Genomic DNA, 27,625 nt, shown 5'->3' on the forward strand with positions numbered 1-27,625 from the left:
TGCAAAAAAAATCATGTAATTCTTCCTCTAGTATGTTTGTCCATTTGGTCTAGTTTCCTTCTTTCCCCCTAGGTTTAGGTGCATTAAAGGAGTGTGTGTTAGTGTGACTAGTCCATCATTCAAGATCCTTGCCTACTTATAATATGCTATATTCCCTAATGAAAGAAAACCATAGCCTCAAGCTTCTGCATAACAGCTGTTTGAACTACTTCTTAAAAATAATATTTAAGCATTTGGCCCCTTTGGGAGTTAGGAAAGCTAACAGATCCTGATTTTCTTCCTCTGTATTTGTTATTCATGAGTGTCTCACATTTGAGATTAATAATATATAGATGATGAGTTGTTTGAAAACAGCTATTTTGTATTTGTTATTCATGTCATGTGTTGGGTCCCCTAAATCACATGGCATTTTTTCTGGTCCCTAATTGGATGATAAACTTTTTATTAAGAAGAAGAACAACAAATACTGTTCTAATTTCTGGCTGAATGCTCATTCATTCTAAAAATTAGGGACATTTTTGTAATGTACAGGCATTTTCACAAATACTCACAAGCACCAAATACATGCAAGTAACAAATAATAGGACTGGGAAATGAAACTCAGCATTTTTACTTGTAAAATATTTGGAAGTCAGGTTTCTGTCTACTATGCATCCAGCCTTAATCTGACAATGTAGGCAATATGGTTAAATGTTTGGGTGCCTTAGTTTTTGGAAGCCCAGTCTGAGACATCTTGGGCCTACCTTTACTGCTGAGTGCTGCTATCTGCAACTGAAGTCAGTAAGATCCGTGAGTGCTCAGCAGTTATGAATATCAAGCCCTGTGTATGTCAAGTTGGGCCACCAAAAAGTAACACACCCAGAATTACAAGCCTCTTTTGAATAATTGGCAGTGAGTGCACGCAGCAGTACCACAGTCACTCTTAGTAAAACCATACCTAATTCAACAGCTTTCAAAAGGCTCCCAACTGGTGCTGCTGTGGTGCATTTTTCAGTTACAGAAACCCCAACAAGTCTCCAAAGGTAGCAGTAATGGAGGAATCCACTCATATGCATTGGGTAAGCTTTGCTAATTACCATTTAAATAAATCTGACTTAATATTAAAATTGAATCAAGCACACACAGCTGGCTCTGCAGGGATGACGCACGTCATCTTCCACTTGATCAGAAGATAACTCATGACTGTGCTGTGGCCACCCATTGTGATTTGTCTTTTCTGGTTATTATTTTATTTCCTAAGGAACATTTACTGTGAGTTGACGTGCTATGGAGTTTAAAGTTAGACACAGTGTCACCAAGACCATGAAGATGACTTGTGTTGGCATAGAATTCTATTCTGTAATTCTGCAACTACTGTTTTAGAGTTCAGTCCTACAATGTATCAAGTTCAATAGGGTAGACCTCTAAAAGAAATGTACATGTGTAAGTGTTGCAAGGCCTGTCTTCTTTTTACTCTATGAGAACATGCGTCCCTCCCCCCAACATGAATGAAACAGCTGTAGTACAAACAAAGCCCTTTGATTCCTAGCATGGCTAGTGACAGTATGCTGAGCACTTTAAAAGGTAGTATCAGGGAAATAGGGGGTTTCAGTGCAGTCAGGACATGTTTTCCTTGTGGGGAGATTGTCTTGGAAACAAGGACAAGAGGTGACTAAAGGGAGTTCTGCTACTCGAGATTACATCAGAGTAATAGCTCTTAGTCTGATTTGCAGGACTGAGTGCTCAGGAATCATACAGGAACAAAATAAGGTAGGAAGAGAAAAAGGAAGATAAAAGGATTAGGTGATACAACTAATAAAGGGCTGTGGGTTTTGACCACTAGGCTCTGCTGTAAAGGGCCACTCTCATAAAAGAATGAAAAAGTTATCCCTTATCCTCAAATACATCTCAAGTCTCCTCTGAATCAGAGAAAGGAGGCAATTCACAGATAACAGTAACTTGTCATCTTTTATAATTACAAGATTTAGAGATGTCCATATGCAACCTCCAAAGGCTGAGTTAATAATTTCAGGGCACAGTCCTGTTGTACACACAGGCAAAACCACTGGGAGTTTTGCCTGAGTAAGGATTGAAGGTATGGACCCTTAATGCCCATCACAATTTTTTTACCACCACAAAACTAATACCAGCCCCAGCTGTAATTCTGTTCTTTGCTTTAGAATGGAGTAAACGAACATGACAGATTGACCAATCCAAGTCCAGCTCTAAAAAGGTGGAATAATGAAAGGGGCAATGCTAATGGGGAACAGCTGGACTGCATTGTGCACGCCTCATAAAATAGTCTCTTCTGTAATGAAAGGGTCCAATCCAAACTCACTGAAGTCAACAGTAGAGCCTCTTGAAATTTTTTCCCTCAAAAGTTTTTTCCAAGGAGAAAATGCTTTTCAAATGAACCTAGAGTATTCATTTCCAGCCATAAATTTAGTGTGAGGCAGCCACCCAGCTCCAATACTAAACTTATTCCAAACTAGCCAACTGGGATTCACCCTACCTAACCAAAGTTAGCAAACAAGCCTCAGAGCCAAAAGGTAGATTTTGCTGGCCAGCGCATCTCAACCCTATCATAGCCGGAACCGGCCAGCTACCCCAAAGCACCAAATGTCGCAACCTCAGCACCTATAACCACCAAAAGCCAGGATGGCCAAAAGGCGCAAACTCTAAAAACAGAATGTCAACCAGCCTCAAGCCTAACTCTGGTCAGAAGCGATTACTACACACCATCACTAGCCCTGCCTAGGAAAAGCAAGAAGGCCCAACCATAATATCCAACCAGACTACTAGCCCCAAATAAGCTTTGATTAAGGTAGCTCACTAAAGACAGCAACATAGCCGTGGTAGCAAGGGCAGGAGCTCTGGATAGTAAGCTGAGTACATAACAAGAGACTGTACTTGGACAGTTAGACTTTAGCCCAGGGTCCCCTGGCGGGCCCAGCCCTAGCCTGGGCTTCCCTGCAGGCCTTTACTATTATAGCCTGCCCTCCCATTCCCATCACACCCAGTCCTACTCAGAGCCCTTTTGCTGCCCTACTCCTAATTGTTGTCTGGGTCCATGTGCTGGTTCTGAACCCTCATATGTGCCTGTATATCCAGCCCAGGCCAGCGTTTGAACTCCATTTGTGTAAAGTCAGACTCCAAAAATTCTGAGATTGAGTTAAAAATCCTGGGATTATTATTTTTAAAAGAGTGTGGTTTTTATTTGCTGCTGGGGTTTAAACCTTTAGGATACACTCAGGACATGTTTTGCATTCAGAAACGCTAATATTTGCTTTTTTAAAAAAAGGAAAAATGGAGATTATGAAATAACATGACTCCAGGAGCCGAGGCTTTATTAAAATCACCAGAAATGAGATTTGCAATAAAAAGCCATCTCTCCCCTAACATTAACCCACATTTAATTCCTAATGCTGGCTCACCCCTTTAGGCTTACCATAACCCATGACTCCCTACTAACCCCAACCTTATGTCTGGAGCTATTTGATGGGCAAAAGTGAGACAGAAAATTGAGGTGGGTCGGTGACCTGAGGTCCATGGCGCAGGATCACACTGCAGGTGAAGGTTATGAGTTCATACCAGTTGACAGGCATCAGTTAGGTTGGGATAGAAGGCAGGTTGGAGAGCCTTGTCTAGTGTTATTGTTGGGATAGTACAGGGATCGGCAACCTTCGGCACGCAGCCCATCAGGGTAAGCCACTGGTGGGCTGCCAGATATTTTGTTCACATTTACCGTTCACAGTCACTGCCCCCTGCAGCTCCCAGTGGCCGTGGTTCACCGTTCCCAGCCAATGGGAGCTGCGGGCCACAGGGACATGCTGGCTGCCGCTTCCTGCAGCTCCCACTGGCTGGAAATGGTAAACCACAACCACGGGGAGTTGCGGGGGGGCGTGCCTGCGGACGGTCGACACAAACAAAACGTCTCGCGGCCTGCCAGTGGATTACTCTGATGGGCCGCGTGCCAAAGGTTGCCGACCCCTGGGATAGTAGGTGGGTCCATATTATGATTAAGATTTGAGTTAGGATTCAGGCTGGTTAGCAGGCTGGGGCAAGAGGTAAGGATGGGATCAGTTAGCAGATGTGAACAAGGATTAGGATTGGGGACGGATGGAACTCTCAAACTAGGGTTAGGGATTGGGTTTGTATGTGGACTCAGATGAACCTACAGGAATCTAGTCTGAGATGTTTCCTGGTTTTTCTGGCTGGCAATCGAGATGTCTTAACTAGAGCCATTAATTATTATTACAGTGTTTTTATACTGCCTTTTCGTTGAATTGTAGCTCATTTGCCTTTCATAAAAAGACACTATTAAGTTGATGTAGTTTGAAATCTATTCTAAAGTCAGGAGTTTTGTTTAGCAGTTTTTTGAAGATGGTTCGTTTAATTTGTCCTACTTATTCTCACACTTAGCATTCACAAAGCTCTTTAAAGAACACTGTAGAATCTCATCCTCTATCATTCCTTCCTTGGGTTTATGTCCTGAAGTTCCATTTAAGGATTCAGGGGATATAATTTATGAAGCAAATAGCATACATCTCAGCAAATGAGATCCACGCTCAGACTATTAGTGGAAGATAATGGAGCATCGTTAGGATTCTTCACCGTCAGTCACCTCCTACTGAGAAATATACCAGACACTACATTTAACACACACACACACACACACACACACACACACTGCAGGCTTTGTGCACACTCTGGCAAATTATTCTTTGTGAAATTTGTTTAAATTAACTACAAGCGATTAAAGGTTGGAGAAAAAAAATGATTGGACTCACCACAGGGACATGCCAACTCTCACGGCCACTAGCCTGAAAGAATATTAACAAAATCATTTCCATTCTAACATAAGCAGATTAATATGCTTGTTAATAAACTGCAAATGACTGAGGAAGCTGGAGATAGAAAGGAAGAGAAAGAAGAGCAGGAAAATCCTGCCCTGACATCGCTACAGGATCCAGTTTAAAACAAAGTTTAGTTACAGTAAAACCTCTGAGAAAAATACATAAAAAACAGAAGAATCCAGCATAAAAGAGAAAAAGTAGCTGATCAATGTGCCTACTAATAATAATATAAATTTATCCATGAGAAGCAGCTTCATGCTTTAACTGAACAGCCATCTCCTGGATTTCATCAAATAATATCTGAGCTGATTATTTCTGAGTCTAACATTAAACAAGGGGGATAGGAACATCACCTCTACTTCCTGCATGGATTGGACGTGAACACCACATCTTTTCCCTCTTTCCTTTAGGTCCTTCTCAAAAGGGTCCATCAGAATAATAGACTTTAAGCCTGGCGTTTCTCTTTTCTCCACGTGATCCAGGAGGATTCTGGCTTTTTCTGGTTTGTCACAGATTACTGTGGAAATATCAGCTAAAAAACAAAAACAAAATTTTTTTTTAGTTAAATGTAACACTAGCTGAAACTTCACAGTAATCTCTATGAATCTCTGCTAATCAGTTTTTGACACTCATTTTATATTTATACCATGAGATCCTGAAATAATATATATTTTCTCTTAGGAAACAAGTAAATTTTAGTATTTAATCCTAGTGATCGTAAATCAACACTGAACAGAGCACACTACTATATCGGAAACTGAATGAGTGGTAAGGCAAATATTTGTTTGCAGCACAAAGCGCATCAGACCAACAGCTACAATTATTTTAGGATTCAATTAAAAATATTGAAACTGCAGGAAAAAAACAAACCCGAATGGTATGAAGTAGTTGTTAGAAGCTCAAAGCCAAAATGATCAAAGGAACAGCTAGTAGCACTGAGCTAATGCTCCTCACTGGAATGATCTTGTCAGTGGCTGGTTGCTGTTATGATCCTGAGCTATCCTGCAGCCACAGAAATCACAGCAAAGCTCTCCTTGAGCCAAGTTGAAATGCACATTGAGCCAGATCCTGGTCCCACTGAAGTCAATTAAAAAAAGCTCTTGCTGTCCTCAACTGGAACTGGCCATCTGTGCAACATGTAAGATACAGTGGAAAGAAAGGGCGTACAAAGAGAAAGGCCATTTAAAAAAAGGAATAAATACACCCTCAGCTTGTGTCTGCGGTTAATTGTAAATTGACAGTTTGCACCTGCTGAGGATCTGGCCCATTCTTGAAAAATATACATCAACTGAGTCTCCAGAAGTTTTGAGGAATGGGATTTTAGAACAAAGAAACCTCCCTTCTGAGAAAGGAGTGTGTGTTCAGGATTCTCATTTTCATATGGGATATAAAGTTAGATGCTACTAAAAATCTGCCCTGCTTTTGCATTAGTACAGCTCAGACCAGTCCCTGCAAAACAACTGTACAGCCTTGTGTTCGGCTTTTGGGCACAGGACAGAGTCTTAGATTTTGCTCTTACAGTCCTAAGCCCTGATCTTGCAAAGTTTGAAGAAAGGGCTTAACTTGAAGCTTGTAAGTTGTCCCATTGACTCCGATGCTTAAAGTTAAGCATGTGCTTACGTGCTTTGCAGGATTGGGACCCTAGAACCTTAAAATTCTATTTGTAGAGAGAGAGTCTCATTTTTTTACGGGAAGTCTATTACGTAATAGAATTTACCCTGCCAGGCAGAAATCCCAGTAAGACAGGTGCAATGTTAAGGCTCAAGACCCATAATGTTCAAAGAAAAATACATGCATAAAGTGAGGTTACTAAATGATAGATTAATTGTTAGCACTTGTCATTGGAACAAAATAAGCAGTAATGGGCTAATGTTGTTGCAGGGAAAATGTATTATATATTAGGGAAAACTTATAAACACTACACTCAGTTCAGCAGTAGAACAAGCTACAAGACAATGCCTGGCTGGAAATATACAAAGTGTATCCATTAGGGGTAATTTCAGAATAATAAAATCGATCCGGCCATGATACATAGAGCTCTACTATATAATCAAGCTAAGGTTACTTCCAGCCAAAACAATTCACTGAGCCAAAGCATCTGCCTTTAGGAAAGCAGAAGAGAAATCAGTCATTCTGCATAACGAGTGATTTTTTGAGAACCTCCATGATATTTATGCATGTCTGTTTTTACCTGTATTGATAATGTAACGAATCGCTCCATGACCTAATGTGTCATACAGGGGGACCACCACCATAGAATAGGTATAACAAGCCAGCTCAGAAATGATCCACTGGAAGGAGATTTTACAAAGAGAAAACGGGTAAGGGAAGGGGAGTGATTAAAACACTTAATGAGATTAAAATTTAAAGTGAGATCAAAATTCAAGAATATTGTTAACACTGCATGAAGTTACAGCAACATCTCACCTCTGGACGGTTTTGTGAGAAGACCCCAATAAACTGACTTGCTGATGGTTTACATCCCTGTTGGAGTAACCCTGATCCTAAAGCTTCTGCTCTTTCAGAGACCTAGAAGTGGGAGAAAAATGGATAAGAGAGAGGAATGTAAGCAGCAGACACAAATGAAACCTAGTGGGCTCTAATATTAGTTTGTTGGATAACACATAAAACAGACTCCGGTCGCCTGTAGCTATTAAAGAATTCATGACACTTTTGGCATTCACCCTAGTGCCCTGGCTAAATTCCAACTTGAGCAATTAAATTCTGCTTACTTAAAACTCTCCCATCACATGAAATTGTTATGGTGCTCTTTATTTCTGATCTTGGAGCTAATTGATAGTTTGTTTATTTCAGTGTGCATAATGCTCTGGTGCTATTACATGGCTGCCCGACCCAGAAGTGGCTGCGTTTCAGTGGTGAGTGAGGCAAAGTAATCATATTTGATCAAATCTGTCCACCTTGCACATGAGTATGCCCACTGAAGTCAGTGGAACTACTTCCACAAGTGAAGCCGTCAGGATTAAAACCCAGGGTTTGTAATTCCCCAAAGCTTTGGCTTGCGAAAGATGCTCTGTAAATCAATACTACTAGAAGTCAACACTAAGATCCCAATCCTGCTGAGACAGCTTAATGGAAGTGAACAGTGCTTATAGCAGCTGCCAGGTGTGCAGCATCTGAGAGGATCCTGGCTCAAATGAAAACTAGCAGGTAATTGAAAGTGGTAAACTAATACATGATCATACCCGCTGCCCAGGATAGCTCTAGGCGGTTTCTTTTAAAAACAGCTAAGTTTAGACAGTAAGGATAAGAATTCTTTGGTGAAAGAAAGATTCATGATAACCTCACCTCTTTATATGACAACCATTGGTAAGGCTGCTTGGGCTTTCTGAATCCTAGACAGGGACCATTCTCTAAATGAAATAAACAGATTACAAAGTTATGGAGATCTTAGAACCAAGTGCTAATGAATTATAGGACCCTGAGCACCTTAACAGTAGGAGGTTGCTCTAAAAGTACATCCATTGTTATTATCAAAGTCAATCCACGTTTCTCTGAGGCAGAGTTCACACAGAGTGCTACCAGATTAAAAAGGAAGACAGCCCTGTAAAATGGGGCACTGAATTATAGACCATTTTGAGCCTTCATTCAAAATCGCAGAGGTGATGGTGATGTTGAGCAGGCCCGGTGCCCTGTTAAACCAGCTTTTCCTTGAGACAGTGTGAACATCATTATCTATAATGGCTTTCATCCTAAATGTCACCTCCCACAGGTCTGGCTGCCCTTTCACTGAAGCCCTAGGAAGTCAAAATTACTCCAAATAAAAATGCACTTCTCTGGAGGAGGAGTGAAGAACATAAGCGTCTCACTGTAGAAAAGAGGACAGCAATACTTGGAATGTTAAATTGTCTTTTTTCCCATACCTCACCACACATAACCCATCTGTCCACTGAGGTACTCACATGTGCCTTATCACCGGAGTAGCAAACTGCATCATATAAAGCAGTTATTCTGTTGAGGGTTCTAGTGGCATTAAAACACCAACCATTTCAGAACAAAGCTTATGTGTTTTGTTCAAGTACTAAAAGATCATGGCAAGGGCCCCAGTAAATCTGTGGCCAAGAGCCTAGATACTCAGACCGTAAGCTTTTTGTTCTGTGTTTGCACAGCACGTAGCACAAGGGGTCCTGGTCCATAACTAGGGCTCCTAGGGACTATGGAAATACAAATAAAAATAAAAAATAATGACACACTTCAGGGTACCAGACAGGAAATGCCCAGAAAGCTTCAAATACATGTTAAATATGAAGATTTTTACTGCATTTAATGTAGAACCGATACAGTATTCCAGGTGTCCTTTAATTTTATACTAGATGTAATTAAATTTACCCTGTCTGTACATTTAATTTTCAATGTACTGCAAAATTTTGTATTAAAAACTCATAACTGCTTTGCAAAAATTGTCAAGGCTGGGGGGTTGGCATCTGGGAAGGCGTGGGAGGCAGTTGAGGACTAAGGGACTCATTACTGGGTGTTCCTGCTAAACGATCAGTTACCAATTTAGCCATTTAAACCGTCATCTTTATGTTTCAAAGTTAACATCTCACAGAGATGAAGGCAAGATCATACACCTCTCAAAGCTATTGTTTCAGGCTGTCTGCAGACTCAGGCAGGCATTGCTATGCTGGTTTATACTTGGTTCACGTTTGGAAGGCCCCGCCTCCCCCCCAACCAGGAAAGCCAGAAACCTTTTTTCTTGATAATAGTGCTTAGATTCTGAGGCACAATTCTGCAGCATGAGACAGAGTGTGAGGCAAATTCCATCGTGCAGTTCACAGGGCTCTGACTAGAACCTGTACTTGCATGCATTCCTTTCACTTAGTCCATACATTACATCCTCTTCACCTCCCTCTCTCTCACCCCTCTTCTCCTCAGCTTATCATTTCAAACGTCATTCATGTACACCTCTACCCCGATATAACGCGACCTGATATAACATAAATTCGGATATAACGTGGTAAACTCCGGGGGGCGGGGCTGCGCACTCCAGCGGATCAAAGCAAGTTCGATATAATGCGGTTTCACCTATAATGCAGTAAGATTTTTTTGGCTCCCGAGGACAGCGTTATATCAGGGTAAAGGTGTATTTACATTTTTAAGATTTTTCACCTTAAACTTCAGGTGCAGTAAAAAAAGAACAAAAAGGTGTCAAGACCAGTTTATTTATATAAAGATGGGGAAACTGAGAAACAGAATTTAAGAATTCAGGCTGCATGTGATTGATGTTATAGCTGGCATTAGGACTCTGGAATTCACAGCTTCCAGTTCAAGACCTCTCTGACTCAAAAAACCCATCTCATCAGGGCCTGTGTTTGCAAAGTCGTCATTAATAAAAGTCAAACCCTTTTCAGAGACTTTCCCCCTCCCTGCTCCTTTTGTGCTCTTGCAAGGCTCTGATAGGAAAAGCTGGTACTTAGAAGGGACTTTAAGAGTCATCATCTTGGAGCTACTCAGACTCTCCCCTGCTCCTGGCTCCTAGTGCCCTATCCACTGGACCAGTCCTGCCATACCAAAATCACAGTTCAGATAAATGAATGCAGACAAAAAATGTTTAATAATTCTATCCATCTAAACCAGCACTTGGCAGGGTTTGTATCAACTGTAATTTTTAATAGCATTAACATGATGCTTTCTTGAGGACATTTCAAGCTACAAAATTAGGGTCAACCTAGGCCAGAGAGAGATTTATTGCTTGCTCCCTCTAGTTTAATTACTGCAGGAGAAATATATTGTTTCTGCTTTCCGCTCCCTGTATGCTGTAGCCATTGTTTTATCCCTAGACAATGAAAACAGCACTTTTTACAGTTAAGTGTGTCAGATGTAGGTCAACTGAGAAAGCTGAGCTGTGGAAGGGGTGTAGTTCATTTGCTAAGCTATGCAGATGGGACCTTGCAAAATTTCTGCCATTTACCCAGGCAGGGTCTAATGCAAGCTCTCTGCACGTGGAACTCCACAGTCATTGCCAGGGGAGCTGCAGGTGCTCAGCAGCTCTGGAAACCAAACTACTTATTCAGGTGCTTAAATATGAATGTAGATGCCCAAGATTAAAAACGATGAACACAGGATAACATCTTCTAAAGTGCCAAAGTGATTTAAGTGGTTATGAAAGCCAATGGGATTTAGGGGCCTAAGCCATTTTGCCACTTTTGGAGATTCACCCACACGCCCCACTTCAGTAAAAATACCATGTCTTCCATGCTTGCTGTAGCCTGTGAAGTTCTTCCATGGCTGTATGCTGGTTTCTGCAGTTAAGAAGCTGACTATGGCCTGAATTTGCTTCACTTGTGCACTCAAAACTCCTACAGGCCCACACTTTTTTGGGCCAGTTGTTCCCCTAGCCAGCAAGGCCCAATCTTGGTCAATAGCAGAGCTCTTATTGACTTCACTGGGAGCAGGGTTAAGCCTCAATCTGTACAGCTGTTTTCTCCAAAGACAACAGACCCAATTCTACCCTCTGACCAGCGCTGAGATCGCAGCATTGAAGCCCAGTGGGGTTTTAGTCAACATAATGATCTTTACATATCATCATCACTTACCAGATATGTTAAATCCCCTTCTAAATACTTCATACATTGTCCTTGCATCATCATAGTAGTGAGTTAATAATTCTGTGCTGTCACCTATCACGGACCGCCGAGCTCCTTCCCAGCCCTATGGAAACCAAAACAACATAGAATGATCAGATCAGAACCTTTTGAAAAAGAGAGACTCTAAAACCAAACAAACCCAGCACAACTATCTTTGGAACTGTCCCACAGAGCAGTCCTTAGGCTATGGCAGCCTGAGCATAAAATGCAGGATCAGGCAAGGTGCATCATAAACCTAGAGGCGGATAGAATTTAATCATGAATCTGCCATAAGCTTATATCATAACCTGCATGACAGATTAGCCTGCAAATTACAGGTGCTCTAATATTTTTTGTGGGAAAACATTGAATTATATTCCTGTGTTAGCCTTGACATAAATATTTGCTTTTGTCTAAAACTGTGTAAAAGTCAGACAGGTGGGTTTGTTGCGATTTTCCTTAACGCACCAAAAAAATCCCCTCTGTTCTGTTTCTGTAAAAATAAAAAAGCAAAGCCAAGTCATAAGGGCTTTATAAAATGAAACACAAAATGCAGCCTATGTTTATGTTTCACTCATAAATGCATTTCTTTAAGTAAAAACAAAGGAAAACAACTGAGCCCCAAGCTTACTGACTAGTTAGACGACTGGGCTTTTGTGTTTGCCCAGAGATACTAATGTACTTGCACCAGCTTCAGCACTGATTTTGCTCTCTAGCCACGCCCCAAGGATTTAGCCCATTCCTTCCCTTCAAGGCTCTAGACCAGGGGTTGGCAATCTTTCAGAAGTGGTGTGACGGGTCTTCATTTATTCACTTTAATTTAAGGTTTCGCGTGCCCGTAATACATTTTAACGTTTTTAGAAGGTCTCTCTCTCTAAGTCTATATAGTATGTAACTAAACTATTGTATTGTAAAATAAACAAGGTTTTCAAAATGTTTAAGAAGCTTCATTTAAAATTAAATTAAAATGTTGATCTTATGCTGCTGGCCCGCTCAGCCCGCTGCTGGTCTGGGGTTCTGTTCACCTAGGCTGGCAGTGGACTGAGTGGGGCCTGCAGCTGGAACCCTGGCTGGCAAGGGCCCAGCAGCCAGAACCCCAGTCCGGCAGTGGGCTGTGTGGGGTCGGCAACCGGGACCCCAGACCTGCAGTGGGCTGAGCAGCTCAGCCTACTGCTGCTCAGGAGTTCCATCCGCAGGCTCCTGCCAGCCGGGATCCTGGCTGCCAGACCTGCTCAGCCCGCTGCTGGTCTGGGGTCCCATCCCTGCCCACATACAGTGGGTACCTACCTTCTTCCTGGTTCTGGCCCATTTTCTTCCTCTCTCTGCGCTGAGCTGAGGGTGGGAATGCCCTGAGCACAGGGCTGGGGGTGAAGGGTCTGGCCAGGAGCTAGAATGAAGGAGGGGGCTCTGGGTTGGGGCAGGAGGTTTGGGTGTGGGGCACTTACCTGGGCATCTCCCTTTTGGTGTGAGGGGTGCAGGTGGGAATGTGAGGGTGGGAGGTGCAGGAACTCCCGTTTGGTGCTCAGAGTGGGGGTGGGGATATGGGCAGTGCAAGAATCAGGATGTGGGGGGTGCATTGGGTGTCGGGAGGCTGGGTATGTGGGGGGGTGCAAGAGTCAGGGCGGAGGGCTAGGGGCATGTGAGGGGGGTGCGGATGTCAGGGCAGGGGGGCCTGGGTATGTGTGGGGGTGTCAGAGTCAAGGCTGGGGTTGTGGGGGGCTGGTGAAGGAGTCAAGCAGAGGGCTAAGTGTGTATGAGGGGGGGTACAGGGCTCAAGGCACAGGCCTAGCGTGTGTGTGGGGCTCAGGGCAGAGGGCTAGGTGTGTGTGTGGGGGGGGTCAGGGCAGAAGGCTGGGTGTGTGGGGGGGGAGGTCAGGGCTCAGGGCTGGGTGTGTGTGGGGGGGGTAAGGCTCAGGGCTGGGGCGTGTGTGTGTGGGGGTCTGGGTAGGGGGCTGGAGGGGCTATGCCCCTATTCCACCCCCCCCTTCCCCAAGGCCCTGCCCCAACTTCTCTGCCTCCCCCGGGAGCAGCGAGCACACTGACTCTTCTCCTTCCCGACCCCCTCCCTCGCAAGGGCCATCAGCTGATCAGCCAGCAGGGAGGGAGGGACTGAGAGGCGGAGGAGGGGCAGGAACCCAGCACACAGGAAGAGCTAGGGGAGCCAGCAGGACCAAACTTCTGCCCTCTGCCCCCGTGGAGGGGTGGGGGAAACCAAGGGAGAAGAGGGCGGAGAAGAGTGGGCTGGGCCGGGCCTGGCCGGATTTTTTAATGGCACACTGCTGCCTGCTGGAACTCCGGCAGACAGCAGCGCGCTGTCTTTGGCACGCGTGCCATAGGTTGCCAACCCCTGCTCTAGACGATTATATAGCTTCCTTACTCTCTCCTAGTACGTGGAACAAGAATCTTTACATGCTCATCATTTAGAGCAGTTATAGGTTTTATTCACGGATTGAAATTAGAGACTAATGTTTCTAGTCTCAAATATTATTTAAATAGCTCTTATGTTAATGGAAATATTTTAGGCTGATTTAGAAGGTACAGACTAGAATACAATCCCCTCAAATTGCACAGAATCTCCCTTACACCTCCCAACCCCCAAAGAGAAATCTCCTGGTTTTTCATGATAGGGAGCAAATTTCCATTTCATGTCTCTTGTTGCTTTAAACAGAGTTTGATTAAAACTGATCTGACATTTTTCAGTTAGAGGATGAAAACAATGTCACCACTTTGGTTGGTTTCAGTCTAGCTTTGCTCTCCTTTAAGAATGCTACATTTTAAAAATGAAGAATTGAAGATTTTCAGGATATTATTTATTTTAAAAAAATAATTCAGTAACATAAATGTTGTGCATTTATATTCCGTCCATCATTCAGAAGGAGTTCAGAATGCTTTTTTAGGAACTTTACACCAGAATTCACCACTGACATGCAGCCATTTCTATTCAGCAGCTGCTGTATTCCATCCCAGAAACATTATACAAGAATTAATGATCCAAAACATCTTATCCATTTAAAAATGGAGAGGAAACACGAGTAGGCAAAATATAATTAATTAATAAGTCTAAAATCTGGTCAGCTCCCTGGCGTTATCATACCGTCCTCTTGTAAAAGTTGCCATGAGGTTTTTTTTAAATGGTGTGACTTAATTGCACATCTTGGCCTTATGGAATTCAGTGGTAGTTTTGTCATTAGCTTCAGGAGGGCAAGGATTTCACCCTTTATCTAGACGACTTCATTAGCATCAGCACTAGGGTGACCAAACAGCACGTGTGAAAAATTGGGATGGGGGTGGGGCGTAATAGGATGCTATATAAGAAAAAACCTCAAATATCGGGACTGTCCCTATAAAATTGTGACATCTGGTCACCTTAATCAGCACAGCACCTGCTAATGCCATGGGTTGAGCACTGGCTCAAGGCTGACCAGATAGCAAGTGTGAAAAATTGAGATGGGGTGGGGGTTAATAGGTGCCTATATAAGAAAAAGTCCCAAATATTGGGACTGTCCCTATAAAATCGGGACATCTGGTCACCCTAACTGGCTGAGTACCAACTCAGAAAGAAAAATGACAGCTGCTGAATCAGCAACATCCTTACAGAAGACTGCTTTTACTTTGGGAGTTTCCTATCCAAGTACGTTAGTCTTAACTTTGTTTAACTTGCACCATCTGGCTGTAGGTACAGTCATATCTTTAAAACTAGCTAGTCCATATTTTTGGAAACATTGCACCAGCTCTGTACTAATGTATAGATATAATCAATCCACAGGAGCAACTCACAGATCTCTGGTTTGACACAGTTCTCTAAACATCAGTAGTAAAAATTCAACCCCTAGTCGGACTACTGGGACATACATTCATTTCCAGGGCAATGCTGTGAGGTGTTTACTTTTTGAATAATTCATAGATTCATATACTTGAAGATCAGAAGGGACCATTATGATGATCTAGTCTGACTCCTACATAGCAGAGGCCAAAGAACTTCACCCAGTGATATCTGCATCAAGCCCATAGCTTGTGTGCGAGCTATAAGCTATCGTTAAAATAAGATAGAATCTCTTTCTAAAAGTCTACAAGTGATGAAGAACCCGCCACACTCCTCAGTACATTGTTCTAGTGGTTAATCACCCTCACTGGTAAAATTTTGTGCTATATTTCCAATCTGAATTAGAAATTCTAAGTTCAGCTTTCAGCCATTGGATAGCATTGAATTCAAGACCAACTCCCACAAGGAGCATTGCTATAGCTAGTGAACACACAAAGTACAAAATAGTAACTGACAAGATTAATAAAGCCAAACTGAAATTTTGAGAGGTTCTGTTTACCTATTCTACACTAATAAACTATTCTAGTGTCAATGAAGCCTGCAGAAGGCAGAACATCTTTTTATTCTCGTACTTGGACTTCAAAACAGCATTGATGGTAACTATGGGACAGAAAATAGTCCAGTCTTTCTGGAATAGGTATCTTTTAAAAAAAAAATTAATAGAACTAAGTAACTGATTTTAATGCTGATCAAAACAGGCTAGTAGTTTTTTGTGGGAAATTTTCATGATTTTGTTTGTTTTCAGGAAATTTCCCTCATGAAATTTCAGTTTTTCAATTAACAACCAAAAGTCAATTATTATTTAGTTTACAGTAAAAATGTTCAGTTAGTAAAACCCAACTTTTCTTTATAAAAAAACAAAGCTCCCTACCCCCCATTTTTACTATTTTTTTCCATGAAAATTTTCTTTTGGGCCAAAGCTGTTTTTCGTTAAAAAAAAGTTTTGATCAACTCAAATAATTGAATATAAAGGCCTTGATTCTGCAAACACTTACAGATGTGCTTAGCTTTACTACCATGAGCAGTGCCACTGAAGTCAGTGGAACTACTCATGATAGTAACATTAAGTACATGCACAGGTGCCTGCAGGACCAGAGTCATAGTTTGGACCTATCTGTCAAATTCAGTCCTGGCATAAGAACGCATAGCTCCTACTGACTCCAAATGGAGGTGCACCTGTTACCCCCAAACTGAATTTTATCCCAAAAGTTCAAAGAAACAGTCTGATTCAAATTCCACCCTCATACAGGATACATCAGCATGCTATCAGTGGCCACCTCTGCTTTTGTTTGCTTGGTTGTTTTAATTAGTGCAGTAAAAATGAATAGCCCTAGTAGAATCATTACCTTCCTATGACACCACTCAGAGGAGTTTAAAGTCCCAGAAGAATTTGTGTAATGAACTTTAGAATTCTTGTAATAGAGTCATTATCTAAAGCCAGAAGGGATCACCAGATCATCTAGTCTGACCTCCTGTGTGAAAACTGCTTTCAGAACAACCTTGGGACAACTCCCACAAAAACACATGACACTGCATGATTCTCGTGGAGGTAGTTTATGTTTCTCAAAGACTTTTGAAGATGGATTGCTATAAATCTGTAGATGGCATAGGGAAAAATATTTCTGAAGCTCATTTTACTACTAATGAAAAAAAAAAAAAGCAAAAAGGACACCTGCTTGTAGCCAAGAATTCATAGCTGGCGAGCCCAAGGGATATTGATAATATTGTAAAAAGTGGAGGTTAATGCAGGTTCAACACAGTAGCTCTGTTCTGCAGCAGGAAAGGTGAAAAAACAGTGGTGCTGAAGTTTGCCGTTCAAAGATAGAAGTGATCTTTCCTCTGTAAGTGCAATATTGCACCCTTTTAAAAAGGGAACATTAAATTGCACCAAGGGGCAAATGCTGACCCCAGACGTGGTGGGCACAGAGGTCAGTAGATGCAGCAGGGTTAGGAGCAAGTTTTGGGGAGCCCAGGGAGACAGTGTTCATCCATCGGTGTACTGTGGCTCTAGCTTCCTGGGAGTTGCCTGCATAGCATTACATGCAGGGAGAGGTAGTTGGAACAACATGGGAATAGTGGATTTGCTACTATGTGGCTCTACTTCACTCCCTCTTTCAGAGAGGCACTGACAAGGCAGCTTGTGGGTCTGGGCTCCACTGGAATTAGTGGAAGTTTTGTCATTGACTACAACGTGATCAGGAGCTAGGCCTTAGTATGGCTCATGCTTCTATTACTCTAGGGAAGTTTACTAGCCTTCCTGATTCACAAAAAAATACCATCTCAGGTCCACAGACAGGCCAAGCTCTTGGGTAGATAAGGCGGTTTCCCCATTAAACAACACACTTCCCAGTATGTTCAGCAAAAGTTTTGGACTCTGGATTTTTTTTGTCCCCCACCTCACCTTTTGGTTTTTCTAGCTTTCCTGTGCCTTTGCCTAATGATAGCCTTTGATAGAGAAAAGATGTTGCTGCATCAGTGATTAAGTTTCCACATTACTCAGATTCCTATTAAAGCCCTCAAGGACTCAGGTGATGCAAATCAGCTCAACACACATAGTGTCTTCAATGAGGTTGTTCCTCTCATCTGGTGATTACTAATGTGAATAACCCTGGATTAATCCTTACAACATCTGATTTCTCTCTCTTTCCATCAGTGAGTGCATATAAAATAAAAATACACAGTAGCAGATATTTTAGATAGGGAATCTCATGGGAATATTATTAGTTTGCCATGTCAATTTCATAACAACTATAACCTGCTTTTTGCAAAGTACTTTCCAAATACTAATTATTCGCAAAACACCTAAGTACGTTAGGCAGGTTTTACTCACTATATGGTACAAGGGTTTAAACCATGGATCTCAAACTCAAATCACCATGAGGGCCAAATGAGGACTAGTACATTGGCCCAAGGGCCACATCACTGACACCTTTTCATATAAAGATACAAAAGCCACCTCTGCCATCGGCCCCGCCACCACTCCACCCCTTCCATGAGGTCCTGTTCCTTCCCCGACCCCATTCCAACTCCTTCCCCAAAGTCCCCACTCCAACTCCGCCCCCTCCCTGCTCCTATTCCAACCCCTTCCCCAAATCCCCACCCTGTCCCACCTTTTCTCCACCTCCTCCCCGAGCGCCGACTCCCCACTCTTCCCTCTCCCTTCTGGAAAGTGCTAAGTGCCGCCAAACAGCTGTTTGGCAGCAGGAAGCGCCTGGAGGTAGGCAGAGGAGCAAGGACACAGTGTACTGGGGCAGCAGGTGAGGGGAGCTTGGCGGCCGCATGAAATAACTCCGGGGGTGCGGGGAGCTTGGCGGGTCGCAGCAAATAACTCAGCGGACCGTGTGTTTGAGACCCCTGGTTTAAACTGAAACAGAGAGCAGTTAAGTGACTTGCCCAAGATCATATAGTGAGTCAGAAACATGGCTGTGGAGAGAACTCCAGAGTCCTGATTCTAATCAGAAGAAAATGCTTCCATGGGAGAAGCAAACTTTTGCCTAATTTTTTTTAATAAGCAAGGACAGCGAAGTTCTTTTAAAGGGGAACCTGCTAGATGGACAAACCTGAGATTAACCTTTAGATTCTTATTATATGTCTCAATTTTGAATACAAGTTTGACTTGAGATGCTTTTCTTGAAGTTCTTGCACTTTAACATGGGGTAGTTTCTTTAGACCTCAAGGCTCTTTAACAGCATCAAGACGAATAAATACTCAGCCTCAGGTTTGGGTTAAAGCATAAGTTTTTACAGTATCGCTGAGCATACAGCTGCCACCGTTACAGAGTTAGCATTGCATAGTCATATGTGAGATTATAATTACCATCTGTAGGAACAGTAAACCTTGGTTTTTTAGTGGCTTGTATGTAATTTTTCAGTGCTTCATTGTCAAGCCAGGCTAAAACTGGAGGAATTAAATAGGGATTAAATTCATGGCTTGGATGTTAGTTTTCCAGGAGTTTAAAAGAAAGGAACAAAGTGGGTCAAATTAATTCATGGTGTAACAGACTGTGAACTATTGTCCAGGATGGAACAATACAGCACCCACAACAAATAGCTAGGGCCTGATTCTCAACAGCCTTGCAGCCATGTACACCCATGCAAAGGGGGCATAAAAAGGTAGGCTTCTGATTTAGTAGCCCTCTGCCTGGGTGTGAATTACTGTACATGGGACCTGGCAGTGGAGACTCAGCCCATGGAATCTAGCCAGCCCAGCCAAACCTCTGCATTCATAAAGGGTTAATTTTTTATTCATTGAAGGGTATAAATAATGCTAGCCTTACCTCAACTTCTTCTGACTGCATCAAGAGGTCACATGGTGGCTTCAAAACCTTTGGCCGGCTAGCAAACCAGTATGCGATCACAGCTGCAAAGGCACCAATGCCAACTAAGGTGGTAGCTGGCAAGCTGTGGAAAAACTGGCTGAAGTTGTCAAACTCAGGCAGCCTCAGGCTCCTCAGGATTTCCTGTGCTTGCATCTTTTCAAAGATTGAAAGGGCAAATTCTGCAGGATCCAAAGGAAAAGAATGAGTTAATGCGACAGGATTAACAGACATAGGCCATAACATTTGCCATACTTCTAAGGGAACGAAGGCAAGGAAAGGCCATTCTCTCTTTACCTTTTATAAACATACTGCTATGCTGACCCAGAAACAGAGCTGTCTATAAAAAAAGAAGAAGAAAGTCACAGCTACAAAAGAATGGCACAGAGCAAAAAGCGTAATTAGCATCACAGCAAGAGGAACTCTGTATATTTAGAATGTTCTGTGTCTGAAATATGTATCGAAAGCCCCCTGGCTCTGCTTGAAACTAGACCCTTACTTACAGAGGCAGAGAGATTGAGGCACGGTAGGCAGCTGACTGCTAGAAGAGATGCCTTTAACGTGCATGGATTTTTTCCATTTCAAATATGCTTAGCACTGGTGACAATCACATGATAACTTAAAGTGGCAGTGTGCACTCTGCAAAAGGATGCGTCGCTTCCGTCAGCAAGAGGATCATTGAATATTCCACACTTCATAGTCATTACAGAGACGCAGTGTTTTTTAAAATGACTATAATAATTTAGCAGCAGCGGCTATTTAAAGCTGCAGCTTTTTCTTTTACTTTGTAAGCCAATATCTTTCAGGAAGCCTGTAATTTTTCTCCCACCTCTAACTCAAGGTGCTGACATCTGTGGGCCCCAGATTACTGTGCTGTCGTAAGTAAAACAGAAATAAAATTAGCATTCTCTCCATTTCTTCTTTCCCAGCCAGGCTGCAGGAGAAATGACCTGATTAGTTTGTGTGTTGGTTTTTGTATGTATCTGAAGAACAAATTGAAAGGAAGTTGAGTTAAAGAGAAGAGTTTTGCATTTAGTTTTGATGTGGTGCATTCTAATCTCTTGTACGAGTGAGTTCCAGAATCTAGCTCCAGTTCCTAAGAAAGTTCTAGTTCCTGTGCTTTTGAGCTTTCCTCTGATTGGTCAATACTTTCATTGTTTGGGTGGAAGATAGCTCCTGTCATGGGAGGTCCTGGCTGCAGTGGCAGAAGTGATTTCTCAGGCAGCTCGGGCCGATCTAACAGTGAGCTTTGAATATCAAGAGACAGACCTTGAACTGGACTCCGCATGCTTTGGGGAACAAGTGCAAGGAACAGAGCACCAAAGTTATGTGTTTATGCATCCCATGCTGCTCAGCCAATGGGCTATTGTGCTTTGTACCACCGGGAGCCTTTTTAGGCTCTTTGGCTTCATTTCTATGTGTAATGAGATGCAATAATCAAGCCTGAAGGTCAGGAATGTTAACATAAGAACAGTCATATTGGGTCAGACCAATGGTCCATCAAGCCCAGTATCCTGTCTTCTAATAGAGGCTGGTGCCAGATGCTTCAGAGAAAATTAACAGAATAGGGCAATTTATCCCCTGTTCAGTCTTAGCTTCTGGTAGTCAGCGGTTTAGGGAAACCCAGAGCATAAAGTTGCAACCCTGACCATCCTGGCTAATAGCTATTGATAGACCTACCCTCCAAGAACTTGTCGAATTCTTTTTTGAATCTGGTTATAGTTTTGGCCTTCACAACATCCCCTGTGAATGAGTTCCAGAGGTTGACTGTGCGTTAAGTGAAGAACAACTTCCTTTTGTTTGTTTTAAACCTGCTCCCTATTAATTTCATTGGTGACTCCTGGTTCTTGTGTTCTGTGAAGGGATAAATAAGACTTCTCTATTCTCTTTCTCTACACCATTCAGGATTTTATAGACCTCTATCATATCCTCCCCCCCGCTGCCACCCAATCATCTTTTTTCTAAGCTGAATAGTCCCAGTCTTTTTAACTACTCCTCATTTAGAAGCTGTTCCATACCCTTAATCATTTTTAGTTGGCCTTCTCACTACTTTTTCCAATTCTAATATATCTTTTCTGAGATAGGGCGACAAGAACTGCATGCAGTACTCAAGGTGTGGGCATACCACAGATTAATGTAGTGGCATTATCTATCCTTTTCCTAATTGTTCCTCCCATTGTTCACTTTTTCGACTGCCGCTGCACACTGAGAACTATCCACGATAACTCCAAGATCTCTTTCCTGAGTGTGGCTCATCATGGCCTGATCTGTGTCCGATAGGATGGGGTACAATCTTCAGGTCACTGGCAGGTGAAAGTGCAACTTTTACGCCCCCTTGACCATTTGGGCATTAATCAGCCCTCAGGAGCCTAAAAGGATACTATGGCTGCCTGCTGAATGAACAATGTGAAGGCAGAAGCCCTTGATAGTGGGGATGCTATAGAGGAGGCAATTTTTTTCAAAATCCTTCCTTATCCCTACCAGCATCCCTTATATGAGTTCAGGTTTATCCAGCTGCAGATTTCAACAAAGCTTTGTGAATAGTGGGAAACAGTGCCTGCTAAATGGGTTTTTGATCTCAAGGAATTTAAAGTATTATCACAGGTTGATGCAAACTTCCCCTGTTACATTTTACTAGTATTTGTATTTTAATATTTTGCATTAATTTAATCCCTTTGGTCCTAAAGGAGTTTATAGACTAATATGCCTAGTGAGCACATTGTCCACCATTAAAATGCAGTGGCTGCTGAAGCAAAACACAGCAGCAATACCCAATCCTTCAGAACTGGTGTACCTCATCCAGCTGAAACTGCCGGGGGGTGGGGGGGAGGGGTTGGTAAGTAGAATGAATTCACTGAGGTTGGTGTTTTGGCCAGGATGCCAAGACTAACGTCTCTGGTCTTATGGATTGATCCATGAGAACTTTAATGCAAGATACTGTGATAGTCAGGGCCGGCTCCAGGCATCAGCGAAGAAAGCAGGTGCTTGGGGAGGCCAATGGAAAGGGGCGGCATGTCCAGGTCTTTGGCAGCGGGTCCCTCAGTGCCTCTCGGAGCAAAGGACTTGCTGCCAAAGAATGAAGTGGCGCAGTAGAGCTGCCGCCCAAGTGCCACCGATCGTGGCTTTATTTTTTCATTTTTTTTTTGTGCTCTGCTTCACTGCTTGGAGCGGCAAAAAAGCTGGAGCCAGCCCTGGATCTAGTGTCTGATTTATCAGTGTCCCATGGCCACTCTACACCAACTATGCTGTCAAAGTGGCTGCAAAACAGCCACAGAACATCTTTCCCCCTGAAATAGTTCATCAATGTAGGCAACCCTAGTGCAGGAGGAGTTCCAGGGTGGATGGAGCCATGGCCAGGGCATTTCTGTAGCTTGGCTATTCCTTGGCTGCTGCAAAGCCCATGATGCTAAGGCAACTACTCTCTGACAGGGTAAGTGCAAGGATAAGATGCCTCCCCTTAGTCCCATATCTCTGCACCAGTAGGAGGTGGAATCAGGCTCCTAGAGTTTACATCTTATCTGAAAGACGGCACTTCCAGCAATGCCTCTATGGCACATAATACCTTCTGGTCTGGCTGCTGACAATTATCCATTCCATTCCCATGTATTTACATGTGTTGTTGTGACTAGGCCTGTCTGTGTTGCCATCCCTAGTTTAATTAGTCCATTTAAATATATCTAATTAATTATTTTTTGAAGATGTAAAGTGCCACATATGTGCTAAGTCTGAGGTTTACTTGTTTCCTGGAGGGTGGTGGTGGTGGTGGTGGTGAAGACATTTTCTTTAGTGATCTGTTGAGTTATTTGATCTTTATCAGGCCTTTCTTTAACTTACTGCTGGATGTTTACAGCCAAGTGCTCCCACTGTGTCCCTGACCATATTATATGTCAACTTTGGGCTCCTATGAGTATACTCTTTGCAGACAGCAACAGAGCAGCCTGCTTGTATGTAAATTTCACATGGCTCGTACCGCCTGGGGCCTGATCCTGCAGCTTTTACACAAGTGAGCAGTGCCAGTGAAGTCAATGGGATTATTCATGTGAATATAAGCGGCAGATGCAAGTGCTGATTCTATGCTAATGGAGGAACTGCTATGCAGGAGGGATCCTCAGCTGGCCACGAGGCCACCTTTAAGTCCACTGTCTTCTTTAGAGTTACAGAAGAACTGGGTTAAGGAGAAGAAACCTAAGACAGAGCCATAGACATGTAAATGGCTATATCATGATAATGTACCAGTAGATAGTGCTCAAAAATATGCAGTATATGTACACTGCAACTGGCTCCTAGGACTCAGCTCTTTACGTTTCAATTCTTAACAGTAGGAGACAGATCAAGTACAGATGCTTTATGCTGCGTAACTGATCACAGTGTAATAGGTTTTAGCTGCTGAGGGAACGTGCTATTATGTGGACTGGCCAGTACAATTCTAGCAAAGATGACTGGATCTGACTTCCCTCAGTTTTACACGACTGATTTCAATGAAGTTACTCCTCATTTACACCATAAGAGGAGAATCAGGCCAGAAGGGCATCATTTCATCACTGTGCTAGGACCCCCTGCCTCAAAGGGGCTACAGGGCAGGCCTATGTCCCCCTGGGAAGCCCAACGGCCATGTGCTGTGCTCGCACGGCTATCTCTGCTCTCCTTCTGCAGCACTCCCAGCTGCAAGGGGCGTTCAGGTGAGGAGCAGAAATGAACCAATGAAGGCAGAGGGTGCAAGACATATGCCTGGAGCATTCTCACAACTTGGCAGTTCTGAACCCCAGTAAGCTCCACAAGGGTCAGTGAAGCAGGGGCTCAACATAGAGAAGCTCCTAGGACTGCCCTAGCCTGCTCCAAAGGCTGCTACATCTGTGCAGTCCCTGAACCGGGGAAGGCCAAGATACCTCCCTTGTGTCCTGTGCTGGCACCAGTGCGGGTATGACCCTGCTGCAGAGTGATTAGAACTCTTCCCCTGCTGAGGAAGAACCACCTCTTCCAGAGCAAATGCTCACTCATTGGCCCAGTCCTGGACCAGAGTATCCTACATAATTATGTAATTCTCTATTACTAGAGGGGCTGAATATTTTCCCTGGAGTACAGATGGGGAGGGGAGACAAGAAAAAATGAGAAGAAAAATCCTTTAGGTGTAGATCCTTAGCTACTTAAAGGGATGCTGTCAAAGTTGTTAGGCATTGACCTACCTTGGCAATTGCCACATGTTGTAGGTCTGGCCTCTACAGACTCCAGCAATAGAGTTGTTTTTTTTAAAACTGATATTTCTTCAACACTAAAATCAAAGGAAAGAGAGGGGAAAAGAGACCCTCAACTTATCTGGTTCCTTCTGTAAGGAGATATAGGGAGTCAGGAGAGTTGTCAAGTCACATGACCTGTCACAGTAATAGCAAATGACACTTAGCAGCCCTCAGATCACTCCCTTTCAAATTCAGGAATTGTTTTGTCTTTGGCAATATGAAGGGGCATATTATCTCCATCCTCAGTGGATCAGTGCAGTGGGGCTCATTCATACCCAAAAACAGAGACAAGTCATTGAATTGGGATCTTTCTGAATACAAATTCTGTTGGAAGTGTCAAGTGGTACACAGAGTGATAGCCTCGTGTATAGAGACTATGAAGGCAGGTATGACAGGTAGTAAATGTGGAAGAGCTGCTGCATGGTTGCTACTGCTGTCTCAAGGCTGGAATAACCCCCAAGGCTGCTGCTCCCACTTCATTCCACTCCTCAGCAATTTATTTTGGAGAACCCTCTGAGGCTCTGACCTCAGTCCCTCAAAATCCTTAGGTGCAGGGAACCCACCAGGAGCTGTGCCTTATGTGACACAGGGGGCATGTCCTGCTTCCTGTCCTGTACAGATGAAGCACCCTACCAGTGCAGCTCAGGTCAGGAGTCTCAGGACCCTATCTGCCAGCAGCTAGAGGGATAGATCTTCAGTGGGTGTACATCAGTGCATTTTCATTGCCTTCAATGGTGTAATGCCTACTTATAGCAGCTGAGGATCAGGCCCTGTGGTTCTGCTGCACATTAGCATTGACGAATCTCCTTGCTTTTTTCTTTTATGTACAAAGCTGTGATCATCAGTACAAAGGCCATATCTCCCATCCCATAACCAATGGCTTGCTTGCCTCCAGAAATCCGGGCCTGATTCCTCTCTCACAGGGTGACAACCAGTTGATGGAGCTGCACTGGTGTGAGAGAGATTTGTTTGTGTGTTGAATATACAAGAAGGCACAGCCTGTGTTTTAAATAACTGCTTCATATTTACTGAGGCAAGCAAGCTCACAAGGGAACCCCCCTTAGCTTTGAAACTATGAGGGGAAAATACCTCGAGTAAATTAGTTGGGAGGGAGAAGATATAAATGGTTAATGATGTAGCCTTAAATTGTGCTCTGGCAATTTAAAGGGACACCAGCAGTTGGGCTTTAAGAGAGAAATCTTTTATGTTCCCGTGGGAGCAGAGGGAGCACAAGTATTTAACAAACAATATATGCACTGAAATTAATAGAAAACGATATGGTGTTTCTTCCTGAAAGTCATTGCACATGATGTATTCAAGGTCAGGCTCATTCTCTCAAGTTTTGTCACTTCGTGCCAAATATGCTCTAGAGAACATATTTAGCAGCTTTTAGTAAGTAATTTTTAATAGTACGTGTGCTGAAAGCTACAATATAATAAATAGCTAGACCCTGTCCCAAAGAAAGAGCTTGCAGCCTTAACGTACAGCGAGAGAAAACAAACCAAGCAGGATGAGGGTAGGGAAGACAGGATGACGAAACAAATTATATTCGGTGAAATAAACGGTCTTGTCAGCCCAAAGCCCAGCCATTGTCTAGTGTTTTATAGGCATCAGAGCAGAGCTGACTTGGAGGACAATGGAGCGAGTATACAAATATTTAGGGAGAGCTCCTCCTATGTATAAGGGGTTTGTCAATAGGCCCTGAGTGTATTTAATAAAAATAATCCTTCATGAAAAAATACTAAAACCAAGTTATTTTCAGATCCCAGATTGGGGCCTTTAGGTTCTGCGACAATAATTAAACATTTACCCTGTGTTTCCATTTGGAAATATCTTCCTATCTAGGAATCAAGTATCAGAGGGTAGCCGTGTTAGTCTGGATCTGTAAAAGCAGCAAAGAATCCTGTGGCACCTTATAGACTAACAGACGTTTGGAGCATGAGCTTTCGTGGGTGAATACCCACTTCCTCATGCATCTGAGGAAGTGGGTATTCACCCACGAAAGCTCATGCTCCAAAACGTCTGTTAGTCTATAAGGTGCCACAGGATTCTTTGCTCCTATCTAGGAATGTATCCCAGGCCTCTGGCCACCTTTACAGAGTTCTGATTATTTAACATAGTGTCTAATTACATTATTCTGGCAATTTAGATCCAATTTAGACAGCACGTGCTGGATCAGTTAACAAAGTGGAGCAACAGGCTAAGGTTACATCCTAAAGTGTTGATTGTCCCTTTATCTCAAGCAGTATTTCTTCAACACCATATCAGCCATGGTTTTAAAATCAATGTGTAAATCAGCAGGTTTTCACTAACTGACCACAAAGAAAGGGGAGCTCATTGCTAAGCAATTCTTAAGGAGTAGAGATCGCGTTGCACAACTGTGTTACTTAAATTTTCCGATGCTTACAGAAGAGCAGTCAGTCTTAATAAATGTATTTGGCCAAGTTTGCAAATTTGTGCCAGTTTAACTAAGAAGTGAATCTGACTCGCTTTCTGATTAAACTGTCTGTGGTCCCTGTAATTTTGAAACAACCCTCCCAATGCTGTAACCACCTATGCAAGCAAGCACTGGACAACAAACTAGAAAAGGTGTTAAAGAGGTGGAGAAATGGAGGAGAGCTTTGCAACCTATGCAGTAGGAGAGGTCAAGCTTTCTCAGCTGCAGCCATTGCTTTTAATGTTTGCACCTAACATCAGAAACCATTCCTTGAGAGACATCTAAGGGAGGAATTAGTGATCAGGTTGAACTTCAGCATTGGGATCACCACCAGGAGCAGGGTGTACTGGGGCACTAGACCTTGTTTTGGTTAAGGTAACAATAAGGGCAAGTCTTG

At 43.0% G+C, this 27,625-nt stretch overlaps 1 protein-coding gene across 8 annotated transcripts in view; it reads right to left on the minus strand.

The window, feature by feature from the left end:
* The window catches only part of ACSL6 (acyl-CoA synthetase long chain family member 6), a 113,678-nt gene that overhangs the window by 36,265 nt on the left and 49,788 nt on the right, over nt 1–27,625 (minus strand). For 5 of the 8 annotated variants that reach the window (XM_030572197.1, XM_030572199.1, XM_030572204.1 and 2 more), the window contains exons 2-8: nt 19,519–19,739; nt 11,390–11,504; nt 8,142–8,206; nt 7,263–7,364; nt 7,027–7,126; nt 5,189–5,367; nt 4,770–4,802 (exon numbers count right to left, since the gene is read on the minus strand). In XM_030572197.1, the coding sequence (XP_030428057.1) occupies nt 4,770–4,802; nt 5,189–5,367; nt 7,027–7,126; nt 7,263–7,364; nt 8,142–8,206; nt 11,390–11,504; nt 19,519–19,739 (815 nt within the window). Of the gene's footprint in view, nt 1–4,769; nt 4,803–5,188; nt 5,368–7,026; nt 7,127–7,262; nt 7,365–8,141; nt 8,207–11,389; nt 11,505–19,518; nt 19,740–19,854; nt 19,898–27,625 lie in introns of all 8 variants that reach the window. The other 3 variants (XM_030572202.1, XM_030572201.1, XM_030572200.1) reach the window with 1 other exon arrangement.

This window comes from Gopherus evgoodei, chromosome 8, assembly GCF_007399415.2.
Source record: "Gopherus evgoodei ecotype Sinaloan lineage chromosome 8, rGopEvg1_v1.p, whole genome shotgun sequence".
NCBI lineage: Eukaryota > Metazoa > Chordata > Testudines > Testudinidae > Gopherus > Gopherus evgoodei.